Source organism: Rhopilema esculentum, chromosome 2, assembly GCF_057945365.1.
Source record: "Rhopilema esculentum isolate cy_ngs chromosome 2, ASM5794536v1, whole genome shotgun sequence".
In the NCBI taxonomy this organism is placed as follows: domain Eukaryota; kingdom Metazoa; phylum Cnidaria; class Scyphozoa; order Rhizostomeae; family Rhizostomatidae; genus Rhopilema; species Rhopilema esculentum.
The window spans coordinates 2,713,948-2,728,960 of NC_142816.1; the positions used below are offsets into that span (position 1 = coordinate 2,713,948).

The following is a 15,013-nucleotide window of genomic DNA, read 5'->3' on the forward strand; positions in this document are numbered from 1 at the left end:
TCAGTTCTCTAAAATACTATCTAAAAGATCCTTAACACTGTCCGCAAAAAAGTCGGGTATTAAGTCACTAGTATCATTTTCTAATTTCAGCTTTTCAAGTTCATTTAAACTCACAACACCACTTAAGACAGCGAGAGTCTTCATCCCAGATCTTTTGCCAAAAGCAATGTCCGTTTCTAATCTAGAAAATGAAAAAAAAAACAATATTTTCACTCAACTTGAATTTCGCGGTTTAAATTCAATAAAAAACATCTAAGATTAGCTTTAAACTCAAACTGACACTATGGAAATCAAATTTGAGGTCTTCTTAAATTTACTTAGGATCCCTACAGAGTTATACTCGAATACCCTAACAAGCTAAAGCTGACTTTGTGACTCTTTTCTATGGACCCTTTCACAAAGTCAGCACTAAAGCTAGATGTAAGGTACCATGCATGACAGTTTTCAAAAGCTAGGGCTTCTCAGAAGTTTTGTGGGAAAGGTAGAATTTTTAGGATATGTGGAGGGTGGTTTCATCCTTAGACGTCCCTACAAACGACGCAGATAAGTTCTGCCGCGGAGAGACATTTACAATCCTGAATTTATCATTTGTTTGACAAGAAGCAAGTGATTTTTGGTAAGTCATGGAGTTCTTCGATAAAAAAACACAATAATCTTAATTTTTGGAAAAACAAGTTCAGATAACTGATGGTGCACTTTACTAGTATTGATAAGATTTACCTTTAATCGTATCCAGTATAAACAGCAATTCATATGTTAGAATCAAAATATTTTACATAAATGCACAATATAACACACCACTGCTCTACAATTTAAGGCAAAATCAAAACTATGGACCAAATTAAGTATGAGTATACAGTTGGCAACTCCATTGCTAATTTGTAGTCATGAACATTATTCCTGATTGCAGAGTCGACTGGTATCATATTATAGTAGGGTAAAGTAGGACAGAGTTTGCCTGCTATATAAACTGTTTGGTACCTGGATACATATCTGCTTTTGTCAATGAAAACCTAGGAAATTTGGCAAGGAAAACTTGGAAGCAAAAATTTATGTCAATATTTGCAGTACTGTTTCATTATTTCGTACAACTCTGAAGTATCTAGTTTGTAAAGAAGTATTTATTGTCCAAATAGGAATCCGCAATTCTTGTCAAAAATAGTTGGAACACCACAATATTCGCGTTCAACAGTCAACAAGCCCAGGCTGAAGTAGTTTTCAAAGTCATCAACGCTTTTGCTATATTCTGCCCAACATTTTTGCAAGGACTGTAGAAATATCATAAGTTGTGGAGAAAAAATTGTCTTTAATATTACGAATTTTACATTGGTATGTAAAGGAAGACCTGAAAGGCAGAAAATGTGCTTTTCACTAGTTTGTTTTGATCTAGTATTACATGAAAAAACAAAAGAAAAAGCCATGATAATTATACGACCTTTCCAAATTACATATGGGCCTGGTTTAAAAGGCATCTCATCTCATCATTGACAGCAAAAAAAGTCAATACCAGCTACATCATTCTTAGAAAGTTATGTTGTATTGAACTGTGCAATTTTCAAAACTCCAGTTTTTGAATAATGCTCGTTATGATTGAGACCGTAAAATTTGTCTCATCACAAGGAAAGACAGAAAGCTGAAATTTGTTGATTAAAAACATTAGATTCCTTATATTTTCGCAAAAAACAAGCAAGAATTTCGATTAACGAGAAAATTAATCCCCGAAAGACCAAATAAATTATTGATGATTATTAATGCTTAACAGTTTTTCAGTCCAATTTTTTTCATCACAATTAAAATTATATAGTACAAGCACTGATGCTTAAAGAAACTTTATTGCTTACCTGTCACCAATCATAAGAGTTTTTGAAGGTTCAATGTTATGACTAAAACAAGAAAGCATGATAAATGTCTTAAAACAAAATTAAAGAGATATGAGAACTGAAATGTGACTTAACGTATGCACTTTCATTGAAACAGAGACTATGTGATGTCATAGCTATGCGATGAAACTTCGTCAAAATATAATTGTTTGACTGTTTCAGTTCAACGACAAAATCTGAAAATTAAAAACTATAAAATACAGTTTAAATCCTAAAACCTCGAGCCCCTAATAAATATGAGCCAGGGCATAGTACTTCTGAAACTATGTATGCCTTCGGTCGCATCTAAATCCATTGGTAATAGATATCCATGACTTTGCATATCTAGAGGTGTTATGTAGTGTCCTTTCATATCATGGGGTATAGATACAGAAATTCTATAATAACCTCTTTGAGGTCATCATTTAGGCACTAGTTAGTGTTTTTTAAAAACTCCGAACAGTGTCTCTGTAAAATCGTGTGAAACTGTACGAACAACGAACTCTAAGGCACTAGAAGAAGCATTTCACATCTCAAATGATTCTTTCACTTATATGCTAAAATTTGACTCTACAGCGCCATTACAATTCAGTGTCGTTCTTAATAAAACAAAGAATGTGGTAATCAGTTTTGATACATTAAGACAATCAAAAGAACTGTTCAAATTTAAGTGACTCTATGTATATTCATCTATGACAGTATCGTTATAGGTACAATTGGGGTACAATGACAAAACTAATCACCCTTCAAATAAAAAACTATGAACCGTGAAATAATGCAAATGAAATTAATTTTGTGACATACATTGCTTCGATCGAATCTATCATCGGTTTCTCTGGCTTGCCCATTATTATTGGGTCTCTCTTTGACGCTCTTTGCACAGCAGCAACCATGACTCCACTCCCTATTGATGGAATACTTAGAATTATAAGCTTTTTCATTATCATTACATAAAATATTTTTTACCAATACAAAATCTAGAGTTATCTTGATTTACAAAAAGTCAAAATTAATGACCTAATTATATAAAATGACATAAAATATTTCCTTATAAATGCAAATTTCAAATGATGTTGATTCATGGAGTATGAAAAAATATCTATTAGCGTCAAAATCCGAATGACTTAGATATTGATCTCATTTCTTCTAGCAATAAATTCAAAAGATCACCCTTTCTATCTTTATCGTCTGGCTAACATTTTACCCTAACCCTTATATTGATTTGTAACCCTTCTATGTTTTGGCTCTAATTTGTTGCCCTATGTATTATCAAATTCAATTTTCATGGGATGGGCAGAAAATTAGATGGTGAATGGACACAATGCTTCCAAGATTTTATTCAGTTTTTCGATTTAAGATGTTAGTTTTACGTTTTAAGATGAAATAATTTGACTATAAAAGAACAATTACTGCCTTGATTGCTTTCAAACTGTAATTTGGTTTTTTTTCATTAAAGATGATGTTTTTAAGTTGAATTTAATTCTAAATTTATTTTTACATCATTTTAATTTCACAAAATTTAAATCAAAACCATTCCAATTAGAAATTCCAAATCCACTCCAATCCGCTAAGTCTTGGGGAAGAAGTGAAATAATGTAGCTCGAGTGTTGATTTAATCACAAATGTTTTTTATAAAGACATAGATATAAAGTTATAAAGATATAAAGATTAATAAAGATATAAAGATAAATCAATAAACAGTCAATAGACAATGCAAATAAATAGCTGTCAAATCAGTGCCCTGAGGTTTGGTAAACTTCACCAAAACTGCAAATTAAACTGCCTGATTCTCATTCACATGTCATCTCGATATCAAGCTGTGATATCCTATAACTTGCCCAAATTTGTTGCACACTTCCCAGGGAAAATTCTAAAGCTTCAATTAATGTCCAAATAACAACAAAAACTCTTCTTTAACTGAAATCATAATTCGCCTATGATGAAGACCCTTTACGTGAATACTTAAGAAATATATATATATTAACAAAACTCTACGCTGCGAAACAAATATAGCCAGTTGTGGATCGAAACAGGAACGTGAGCCCATAATTGAATTATAATTCACTTATATTAAGGACCATTCTCACGAACACTTAACAAATATGTGGTAATGAATGGGGTTTGGGAAAGCTAATTCTAATGTATTATCTTCAGCGTAACCTAAGAAAAGGCAACACGATATTTGCAAATCTGTAAAAATGTATCAAGTTCTTGTATCATTTAAATGTATAATCTTGTATTATTTTTCAAAACACACTACCTACACAACTGACAGATCATGAAAAGTTCATATTGCCAGTCACCATTTCGACCAGAGAAAACGTTTCAATTTTGGTTATTTGTTGAGAATCAACAGTCGTATTTCCCCTTGATTTGCTGGTATCATACACCTTCAGATTTCATGTCCTAAGCCCTAGAACAAAAATCGTGACATACTTCAAATAGAAAGAAGTGAAAAACTGACCGGGCATGAATGTCCCATCTCCCATTGGAAATTGATTATCAGTGTTTGTAGCAATGAAATGAACATTGGGATCTTCGAGATACGTCATTGCAGAGGCGATTTTCTGAAAGCTGATGTGTTCATCAAAGCCAACAACAACGGCACCAACCTAGGACATTGTGGAACAGCATAAGTTAAACAAAAGCAAATACAGACAGTCAAGTCTAATAAAAAATAGTTTACGAAGCATCATTGTTAAGCAGTCAATTTCTATAAATTGCTCAAGATATTTGTATCATCTGTATTCAGGTCATAAATGGTTGGATGACATTGGTAACATCTAGGGGTTTGAGCAAAATATTGAAGTGAACAGAAACAGTTGGCTGAACTCAGTGGACGTTATATCTTGTCTAAAGATTTTTAATCATTGAAATAAACGGCTATTTTTAAAAGGGGAGTTTAGATTGCGTTGATTATTTCTGCTTAACATTCTGCTACATTAAAAACCATATTTTGCCTTCTTAGTCAGTAACTGTAAAGAATCTGTTCATATCTAAAAGAAATCACGTCCTTTCCCTCGCTTATGAACGATAAAAAGCTTAGCATCAAATCGTATCGTTTAGCATCTCGGCCAATGAACTGGGATCTAAAATTTCACTCAACATTCATACAGCAACTATTCCTAATGTTGGTTGGGCAACCAAAAACAGAGGCGCTCAAAAGACCCAAAATCTTCCCTTATAAACCACCCGAAATTTATGTTTTCTAATTGCACTTTAGCGTTACTTAAGTCACTCTGTTCAGTTCCATCTGGATCAAGGTGACGAGATAACCTAGCGTTTCTCCAAGACCACACGAAAGTATCAGTTTATTCCAGTAATCCAAGTGTCTTAAAAGCTTTCTAAATAGCAAGTGAAAACAACATTTATAAACCCCAAGGAGATGCTATCTAATAAGAGATGTTGTCTGCTGCCTTCACTATAAGTACTGTCTTTTCATTTGAATCAGACATAGGTATCTAAGCGTATAGAAGAATCCATCCGATCCCATTTCAAAAAGAGTCATTTTCGAGCAGTTCTTAAGGTTGATGATGACCAGTGCCGTGGTTTATTTTTGTGTCATCTCAATTTTATAGAAGGCTTTTAAAACAACATAGGAGAGGTTTGAAGAAATTTCAATTGATCTTGTATTAAAGGCACATAGAGTTTTACTCTTTAATAAAAGCAAAGTTAACCAAACTTATAAATTTCAATGTTTTGTGACCCAAAATGGCGTTAAAAATATGTGGAGCGAAAAAGAAGAGAAGAAAATTTTTTTTTCGACTTCATCACAAATCCATTCGTCCAATTTGCTGTTATGTTAACTTAGCAATCTTCGAGAAAAGAACAGCAGAAATGCGGGAAATAGATCTGGCTTTTTGTGGATGTTTTGACGCAACTAATGTTTCTCGAACTGGCAAAAATTGTGAAACCTGTCAAACACGAGTTATAAAGTGAGATATCGCGTTGTACATTTCCCATACGTTTAAAAAAATTGCTTCCAAGTTACTGAGTTTTTAAGGTGAAAGTAAAATGGAAAAGCAAAAGCCTTTGTGTGTCTCACACATTTTTCAAAAAGACCATTTTCTACAGACAAGCCCTTACAAAAATAGAGCAGCAACTTCTTCTTCTCACCTTTCTAACACTGGTAATTCTAAAATCGTAATTCTGGTTTAGCAACACAAACGACAAATGAGCTTGTAATTTTCTCTTCGACAAATGACTTTAAAAAGTATTATTTTGCTGTCATGCATTAAAACAACAAAAAATTCTTACTTTGGTTATAAAATATCAGTTATTAGAGCAGAAAATTAATTTATTAGAAAACTAGAACATTAGATTGTCTAAAAAAATATTCGCTTTAACACTTGCCTCACTGTTTGTTGATAAATCGACTCTTTGCGTCACTTCCAGTGATGGATCACCAGGTAGAGGACATGCCTTAAAAAACATTAGCATTAAATAATAATGTAAAACATTTCAACAAATCATCATCAACTCCATAAGTGGGTAAAAACAAAGCTGGTTTGTAGTCAAATCTGAATATTTGGATGACTATTGTGTCGATTTGAAACTGATACTAACACATTAAAAGCACCCTAATGCCTTAAGAAGTAGTTCATTCCATTACAAAGCAGCCTTAATCTCAAATTAGCTGTTATATTATATCTTAAAGTCTATTTTGCCTACAATATTGAAGAGAGCTGTAAAGATTCAAAACAAATTGTAGAAGTATTTGTTTATCAGCCAACAGCTCATTTTTAAAACTCTTGAATCTAGAACCCCAGTCTAGAAATAGCACTTAGGACCTTTTTGAACCAGGGTGTAAATCGCATCTTTTTCCGTGTAAAATCTTATCAAATAATCCAGGTCTTATTCTGGTTTCTGATTTTTCATATTTTTGCTTAAGGACCGGGCTAGTTTCGGCACAAGATACTCTGCATTTTACAAGACTGACTGCCTTGTTGGAGCTTCATTTAGGGATGAAGCATTGATAATCCTACGCAGTCTTCGTCAATTTCACCTCCTCCAAAGTTTCTCTTCTATTTATGAGAATCATATTCATCAAAGTCCGATAAAAACTTTCAATTCAAAGACCGCATCAACTGAAAACTGAAACTGCAATAGCAAAGTTATGAAGATGAAAAATAATGACGATAATGTAAATGGCACAAAACCTACACCGATAGGCAAATGTTCCAAGCCCACGTTCCTGATCTCTTCTGCAATACCTTCCCCGCCTACAATGAAGACTTTTTTCTCCAGCTTCAAGACATGCTTCAAATATACAGCTGCCACTCTTGCAGTACCAAAGATTTCATTCTGAAAAAAACAAATGCATAAGCACAACCACGTTTTTTACAACCAATGCCATCAACTTATCAAAGTGGACAGTAGATGAGATCTCGCAATTTTCGGCTTTGTACAGCTTCACTGTAAACTTAAACATTTAAACAATGATAACCCCAAACTCTTGCACATCTCTTGGCATTCCATTATGATATATTCTCTGTTTCGTTACTAACGAGTCACATTACCCCCTGCCTGATATAATCTTATAGTCATTGCTACTTATAACAAGGAAAACCTGTTGCTTAACTCTGAATGCATTATATTACTTCTATAAGCAGCTCAATGGTCACTCCTTTTCCTGTACTTGAACTTTACAAGTTAAAACATCATTCACGAGTCACTTCCCTTGTCACATCCCGTGAGAGCTGGGATTGTGATTTGCAGTAAATCATAAGTCGGTTTCAAATGGTCTGCATCGGCTTGGGCAAAAAGAAGAAGGTGTAGAAAAAGAGAAGAAGAAGAGGATGAAGAAAGAGAAAAAGAAGTAGCCGAAAAGTGAGAAGAATAGGAAAGTATGAGAAAACGGGAAAGAAGAAGATAAAAAGATAATGGAGGAGAAGAAGTAAAAGAAGTAGTAAAAGAAGGAGGAAAAGAAGAAAAAGAAAATGAAGAAGAGATTGAGGAAAAAGACGAGGAAGAAGGGGGAGAAAAACAAGAAGAGAAGTAAAATGAAGATGAAGAAGAAAAAAATAAAAAAGGAGAAAAAGAAAACAAAGAAAAGTAGAAGGAGAACGTGAAGAAAAGAAAAATAAAGCGAAGAAGAACAAGAGGAGAAAAAGGAAAAGAACAAAAACAAGAAGTCTTTTTTCTTTAAATTACGCAATCATTGCACAATAGAAGAAGAAGAAGTAGAAGGAGAACGTGAAGAAAAGAAAAATGAAGCGAAGAAGAACAAGAGGAGAAAAAGGAAAAGAACAAGAACAAGAAGTCTTTTTTCTTTAAATTACGCAATCATTGCACAATAGAGGTATTCTTCGCACTTTTATTGTCCATAATCTTCAGTTGAGTCCACATTCCTCTCACATCACCAACCCTTGCTAGACCTACTGTAAACGACTAACACAACGACCAAGTGATCTTCTAACTCCTGTTCTTTGCAGAGCTGAAAACCTCCCTTTAATGTATGTAGGTATTGGTGGTTTCATTATCAAACGATTTCTATAAAGGAGAACTTTGCAGCAGGACAGGAAGGCATCAATTCTTTTCTATCACCAAACCAATAATTATCCATTCTCTCAAAAGATACTATTTACCAGTTGATATTTTCTTTGATTTTCTGGGAAGGATTGAATAATGACTAATTCCAACCAGTAAAAGTATCTAAACTGACAATTTTCTCGTGGATTTTTCATGATGTCATGCTTCAGGTCTTACATACAAAGTAACTCTTTGCGGTGTTTAACTGATTGCAACTTTCCTTTTGTGAATCTGCTATTGAAAAAACATTCTCTACTTGCCTGGTTGGCTTCAATTCCAAACTTTTCAAATTTTTCTGCCAGTTGCCTAATTGATTTTGTGTTATTGTTGGTAACAAAAACAACTCTCTTGCCCTACAGAAAAAAAGTAGTAATGTTAAAATGATAATCAAATATTCTATTCAGAATATTTTTATATATCATTCTGGATTTTGTAGTTGATTACCAAGCCAATATAAGGACACTTAGTACAGTACAGTATTTATTGGATTATAAGCTAAAGCTTACAAGTTTTTAAAAACGATTTGCTGCAGTTTATGATCAAGGGCGGTTTATGATAGAATAGATACTGTAGTCAATTAGAAAATCTAGATAACAGACATTTGTCGAACCAGACTGATACTTCACAAAACCTTAACTGTAAAAAAATCTCAGACTCATATTGTTTCTCCCCTCCTTAAGAAATTTATTTTCACACATTCTTGAGGTGGGTAGGGCAAATAGGCATCACAAAACAATGGCTCCCTAGTACACTGGACATACTAACAGTTTGCTGTTAGCAAGCACATTAGGGTAACAGAAGCACATTTCCAGCCAAGTGTCCTAAGCAATTGATTTAAATGATACATAACCAGCTTATCAAAAAACAGGAAGCACCAGTGTGCTGAATTACCAATGTCTCATTCAAACAGTGGCTGTAAAAGGAAATAAAATTAAACTGAAAATTTCCCAAGGTTATGGATTTTCTGACATTATCTATTTAAAAATTGAGTTTATCAGGGTATAAATATACTTTGCTTCGATATATATAAGGAAATATATTTATTGGTTATCTTTACTTAGAACAACTGCTCACTGCTTACACAAGAGAAATCACCCAAACGCTTTTCCACTCAGGGGAGCTATTATTATAAAAGGCCTGGTACTTGCAGCATACCACTTAGTTGAAATGATACCCAACATTGTGCTGAAAGGAATATTATTTAATGAGCAAATGTAAAAGAGTAATACAAAATGTGCATAAAAACATACTAAATTTCTTAGAGAGGCAACAAGGCTTGCAGCTCCTTCTATCTGGCCAGTAGGATGCCATATTACACCTGAAACAGGACAGAAAATTACACATCACAAAAATAGTTCCATTCACCAAAAGTGATTAATGATGACTTCAAAAGATTCATATGTATACTAAAATATTTGACTCAACATCCTGACAAAGACTATACCCCTTAACAATAACAAAACAGATTAGACTGTTTTAAATCAATCAGTTAAGATTACTTGGCATTACTCAAAATCCACTTCTTGGTTGCCAAGCTTGGAGTTTTCCAACAATAAGGAGTAAAGAACAAATGTTAAAAAAAATGAAACAAGGAAAACAGCATCTTCAGCATTCAAAGTTGTATGGACTTTTACAATGATATGAAACATTCAGGTTTACCACAACAAAACAGTGAAATTATTATTGAAAATTCTACCTTACTGGACCTTATTTTGAATAAATATTTTATCATGGCTTTGAAAAAAGCAAACATTTTACGACATACTAAAAGCTTTTTCGTCTGACACTCCTCAGAGCATAAAACGTCAGAATAAGGTTCCGAAAGAACACGATGGAAAATATATACCCAGTTGTGGATCGAAATAGGCCAATCAGAAAGACGCAAGCACAAGACCGGTATAGTTGACCAATCAGTGCCGCGAGCCTAAAGAAAAATTACCAATGGAGTCCAAGAGAGAAAACGAACTCCTTTTGTCTACACAATGGCGGCTTTTTCGTTTTTATGTAGATTGACTCCAAAACTGCTAGATGGAAGGACGACTGGGCTCTGCCAATTATCCGAAACATGTCGTCATTATAGAGTTTTGCACAATCTTGGTTGTCTAAAAGATGTTGACTGATGGCAGAATCACTTGTTTTAACAGTGTTTCTAGACCTACAAATCGAGGAGGCGTCATTTATGAATTTACGTGCCAGTGTGATTCTGGCTACGTAGAATGCACAACCCAAAGATTGGGGGATAGGATAAAACAGCATGTTCCTTCCAACATACGAAACAAAACTGCCCTTCTAAGAGAACAGCCTCCTCTACAGAGAAGTAACATAGCTAATTGAAAGAAATTGTTATATTAACCTGGGAAGTCTTCCTTCTCAAAATGTAATACTTAGATAAAAATAAACAACCATGTTATTTTTTTCGACAAGATCAGAAGTTTCAGACAAACGGCAGTTCAGCCTACCATGTAGGTCTTTGCATCCCTTGTGACCCCCCTCTATCTGGGCCACTGAACATTGACAAACTTTTATGGATTTTCATAAAGTCAATATTAACCTTCAAGTTGACTGAAAAACATTTATTTATGCATGCCAGGTTAGGGGAAATGTATTATTTTAACAATGTATGGCTGGAAGCAACAGGCCTGTCCAGGAAAAAACAACTCTGGCTATAAAAAGACCTTGCCAGTTTGGCTGCGTGGGCTGTTAAGAAGGCATTTTTGTGTGTATTACCACCTTTAAATTTTGTATTACCATATTCTTCAAAACGAGACAAAAGAGGAACATTATTTTTTGGAATAAAGCAATGTTTTGTTAGGTTTTGGCTGTAAAATGTGGGGTTTTTGGGAATGCCCAGTTTATATGTTGTCAAATTTTTTTGGTATATGATAGCATGGCATAACGTTTCTCATTTTCATTATTTTTAGCATTAATCACACTATATGTTTTTGCTTTTGTGCAAACACATTTCTCATTTTATTGCAAGTTTAGCAGATAGTACAAGTTTGTTAACAATTGTGCTATACAAGGAAATCTCCTATTTATAACACCATTTGATAAACACATAAAAGTGTAAGACCTCTTTCTCTTTATTCATTATTACCCTTATATTTTTCGGTAAATAGTACAAACATTAAGAAGCTAAACTGCGTGGATTAAATGGGAACATTGGTTTGAAGAACTGCGTGGGTGCAAAAAAGTCCTGGCAAATGTACTTTGAGCGGGGTTTGCACGGGTACGGGCTATAGCCTAGCCGGCGTCTCCGGGAAAGGCCTGGAAGCAAGCAATTTAACTTTATAAGTTGTGAGATGCAAGGGTGGAATACAGGCACAAAGTTGGGTAACTAAGAGCACAAACCAAAAACTAAAGGATTGTCAGTGAAATATCACAAATCTCTTTGGTAGTTTGTCATAAGATAACAAAAAATCTAACTGATTGCAGTAATGTAATGTCAGTAAATCATATCTACCAAGCTTCCAGCTTTGAAGTTTTTTATTAATCTATGCACCCAAATGTAATATATTTTTATTGTTACCAAACTTTCATTCATTGTTTTGTCAATACATCCCAGGCTTGATTTCATAGCAGCTTTCCACGATATCCTGGGATTGAACAAGCTATTACCCAGGACATTTGAGTGTGCACCTAATTTCCCAGTGATTGCTGAGTTTGTCTAATGTTTAGTGTCCAATGTCTGATGTCCAATGTCAAGTTTGGCCACTTTTCGCATTTATCCAGTTTATATCAATTTTCCCTCACAAATAAAATCAATGATGGAAAGTTGAAATTAAACTTTCCTAAAAAGTTGTAGGCTGCAACTACCATCAGTGGCTGTTGTTCAAATTTCCATAGGTTTTTAAGCATTAATTTTAGAAAACAAATTTAGTAGAAAGTCATTTTGCTATCTTTAAAACCCTAGAAATCAAAGTCACAGTCAAATCCAAACCCAGGCCATGCTCATCATTCAGGTGTGCAATAGAGTACTAGTAATTTTACCAAATTTTCTCGGGAGTGCAGCTGCCATGAAAACCATACTGGAACATGTCAAAACTGTTCACAGGGATGCTAGAGAGGGGGCACAGGGGGTCAACTGTTCCTGTTGCCTTTTGATAGGAAGGAAAGTGCCCTTATTATAGAGGTGCCCTCGACATTGGCAGGTGTAATCATCAAAAGATACATATAAAATTCTGAGTGTACTCCCTTATTCAAGAAGACATTTCTCAAACTTGTAAATAAATTTCTTACGCCAAAAGTTAACCGATTTTCATGATGCCTACAGAAGTTCGAAATGAAATGATAGTTAAGAAAGAATTGTTGGTAGCTGGGAATTATTTTTCAAAAGCCCTTTTATTCTAGTCTGCCCCTCTTGGCCTTTTGGTCGTTCCTGACTACCAGACTGAAAAGTTTGGTTTGACTGTTCAGACTGGAAGTAAAATCAAAACAAAAAACTCACCATCGCAATCAAACAGCACTGAATTTACTGACTGTATCAGTTCTTTCCCCAACTTCCTATCCAACCTCCGACAAGCCATGCTTTAAGGATATGTATCTTTATATCTTTAAAGTTTTGAGGCACCGAAATCCACAAAAATGTCGTCTTTCTGCACTCGCCTCTGTTTGGAATATTGAATCGAGGCTGTCGTCTTCAGTACCACAGAATTTCTATTTTGTGTCAGTACACCCTCTTGTAAATTAACAAGTCCTTTATTTTCCGAACAAGGCATACTTGAAGCATAGACTTTCTAAAAGAAAAGCGTTAAAAGAGGGGATTGTGTTTATTTCACTTGGCCGTGCAAACGTAAACTAGACGCCGAAATTAAACGGGGGTATGAAAACGAGCAAGGGATATAGACTTTGGATTTACTGATTCCGGATAGCGGATAAAAACTTTTTTCAAAATTCAAGCAGTGTTAATCGACTAAGCCTCGACAAAATGCTCATAGAAGATATATCAAAACACCAGTATAATATATTTTACAGATTGATAGTACCTCAAGATAAAACGTTATGTCCTAAATTTCTTTCTAGCTACCAAAGCTAAACCAAGTGAAAGGTAGTGAATACCTCAATACATACACCTAGTTTTCCATTTTATGGCTTTTATACTACATTTTCACCTATATTTGCTGTATTTTACTGTATCACAGCCTTACTAGACAACTGTTTTTCGTTAATTGAGAATTTTGTCGATCGCTGTAAGACCTTCTGTAAAATAGCTTACTTTTAAGGTAAATGTTTAAATGTTTATACAAAAATACCCTAGATATCAGACTCACTCTATATAAAATATGAAGAAAGTAATACAGTAATCCTTTATTCATATTAAGTGAGTCTGGTACCCAGGGTAATACAAAAGCGGCTAAATTGCCTAAACTGCATTTTGGGGCACAGTTTTTTTGAGGTTTCATCGAGAAAAGACAATTGCCATGGTGAATAAAGTCAAGCAAACTTACGACTATGCTGGAATCGTAATCCATGATTTATTAGCATTTAGATTGCAAATGCATTTCATAATTGAAATAGCTACCATAAAGGCAATAAACGGACAAAATGCAATCTTTTAAGCTTTTTTAGGGAACCATTTATAAAACGCATATATAGAAATAGCTTGTTACCCGCATTTGCACACATATATGGTGAACAAAATGCTAAATTTATTATTTGCACTAGACTTTGTATTTGTATTGTAAAAGTATATTTACTCTGTCGGCAAATCACTCAGTCAAAACTGAAGCTTGGCGGTGATTAAAAAGGCATTCTGTGTTGGCCAGTTGCTCTGTCCTCCAAGTTCAGACATTTCATATTAATTTTGAGAACCAAAAAGTTGTTAGTCTTGACAAACAATGCGAAAAGGCATTGAAAAAAGGACGTAGCAACAACAAATTAAATTAGATTAGTGGACCAGCTGTTTTCAACCATTTGCAAGGCGCGGTTTTGATTCTTAGCTTAAACGAAGAAGATGATTATATTTAAAATCCCTACCCTGCTCCACTAAAAATCTTATCTCTGAAACTACTCTTAAAACATAAACTTGATTTTTGAGGGTATCACCCCAGTGTCGGAGCCACGTGGGGCATCGGGGGACCAGTCAATGTTTCACAATGGAAAGACGATGTTTCAAACAGGGAAAAGGGCGTGATCTAAAAGGGCGTGGTTCCTTAAACACCTTTTGCCCCCCCCCCCCTCACTTATACCAGGCTGGAGATGCCAATGTATCACCCTAAACATGGTTTCCACAGACCGTGCCAAAAAAGATAGGGGTACCTTGCACTTAGAAATATTGTTGATAATTGACAACCACACCCTTTTTACACGGGATCCCTTTTTTATTGAAGCCTTAGACTTGGTTTCCTATTTCTAGCTTTCTGCTTATACTAAAATTAGGTCGGAACATTCTTTATTGATAATAAAAAGGTAATAGAGATGATAAATTTACTTTCTTGCAGTGAACAGCAATCTGTATGCTACTTACAGTTAAATATTTATGCTTTGTTTAACAGCTGCATTCTCGTTTATGAAATTATTCCGACCCTCTCTCGTTTCGTCTCCAAAGCTTTTGATGATGTTAAAAATAACAAATAAAAGGGCAATCTTTCACTTCACTTTTTTCAAACCCTTCTTGCACTTCA

General features: G+C 34.5%; 1 protein-coding gene across 1 annotated transcript; it reads right to left on the minus strand.

The window, feature by feature from the left end:
* On the minus strand, positions 1 to 13,048 carry LOC135695318 (phosphoglycolate phosphatase). Its single transcript, XM_065214380.2, has 9 exons — positions 12,838 to 13,048; positions 9,641 to 9,708; positions 8,651 to 8,743; positions 7,023 to 7,163; positions 6,213 to 6,281; positions 4,324 to 4,471; positions 2,664 to 2,763; positions 1,842 to 1,883; positions 1 to 181 (listed from the first exon to the last, which is right to left on the minus strand). The coding sequence occupies exons 1-9, from the start codon at positions 12,914 to 12,916 to the stop codon at positions 1 to 3; spliced, it is 921 nt and encodes a 306-aa protein (XP_065070452.2). The 5' UTR covers positions 12,917 to 13,048.
* Between the last annotated feature and the right edge of the window lie 1,965 nt (positions 13,049 to 15,013).

Bases quoted from the DNA above. Each gene is read 5' to 3' on its own strand.
- LOC135695318 (XM_065214380.2), bottom strand. From the start codon at position 12,916: ATGGCTTGTCGGAGGTTGGATAGGAAGTTGGGGAAAGAACTGATACAG. The intron at 8,744-9,640 runs GTATGTTTTTAT...TTTTTTCTGTAG, and splicing joins TTGCCTCTCTAAGAAATTTA to GGCAAGAGAGTTGTTTTTGT. The intron at 7,164-8,650 runs GCAAGTAGAGAA...TGTTTTTTTCAG, and splicing joins TTGGAATTGAAGCCAACCAG to AATGAAATCTTTGGTACTGC.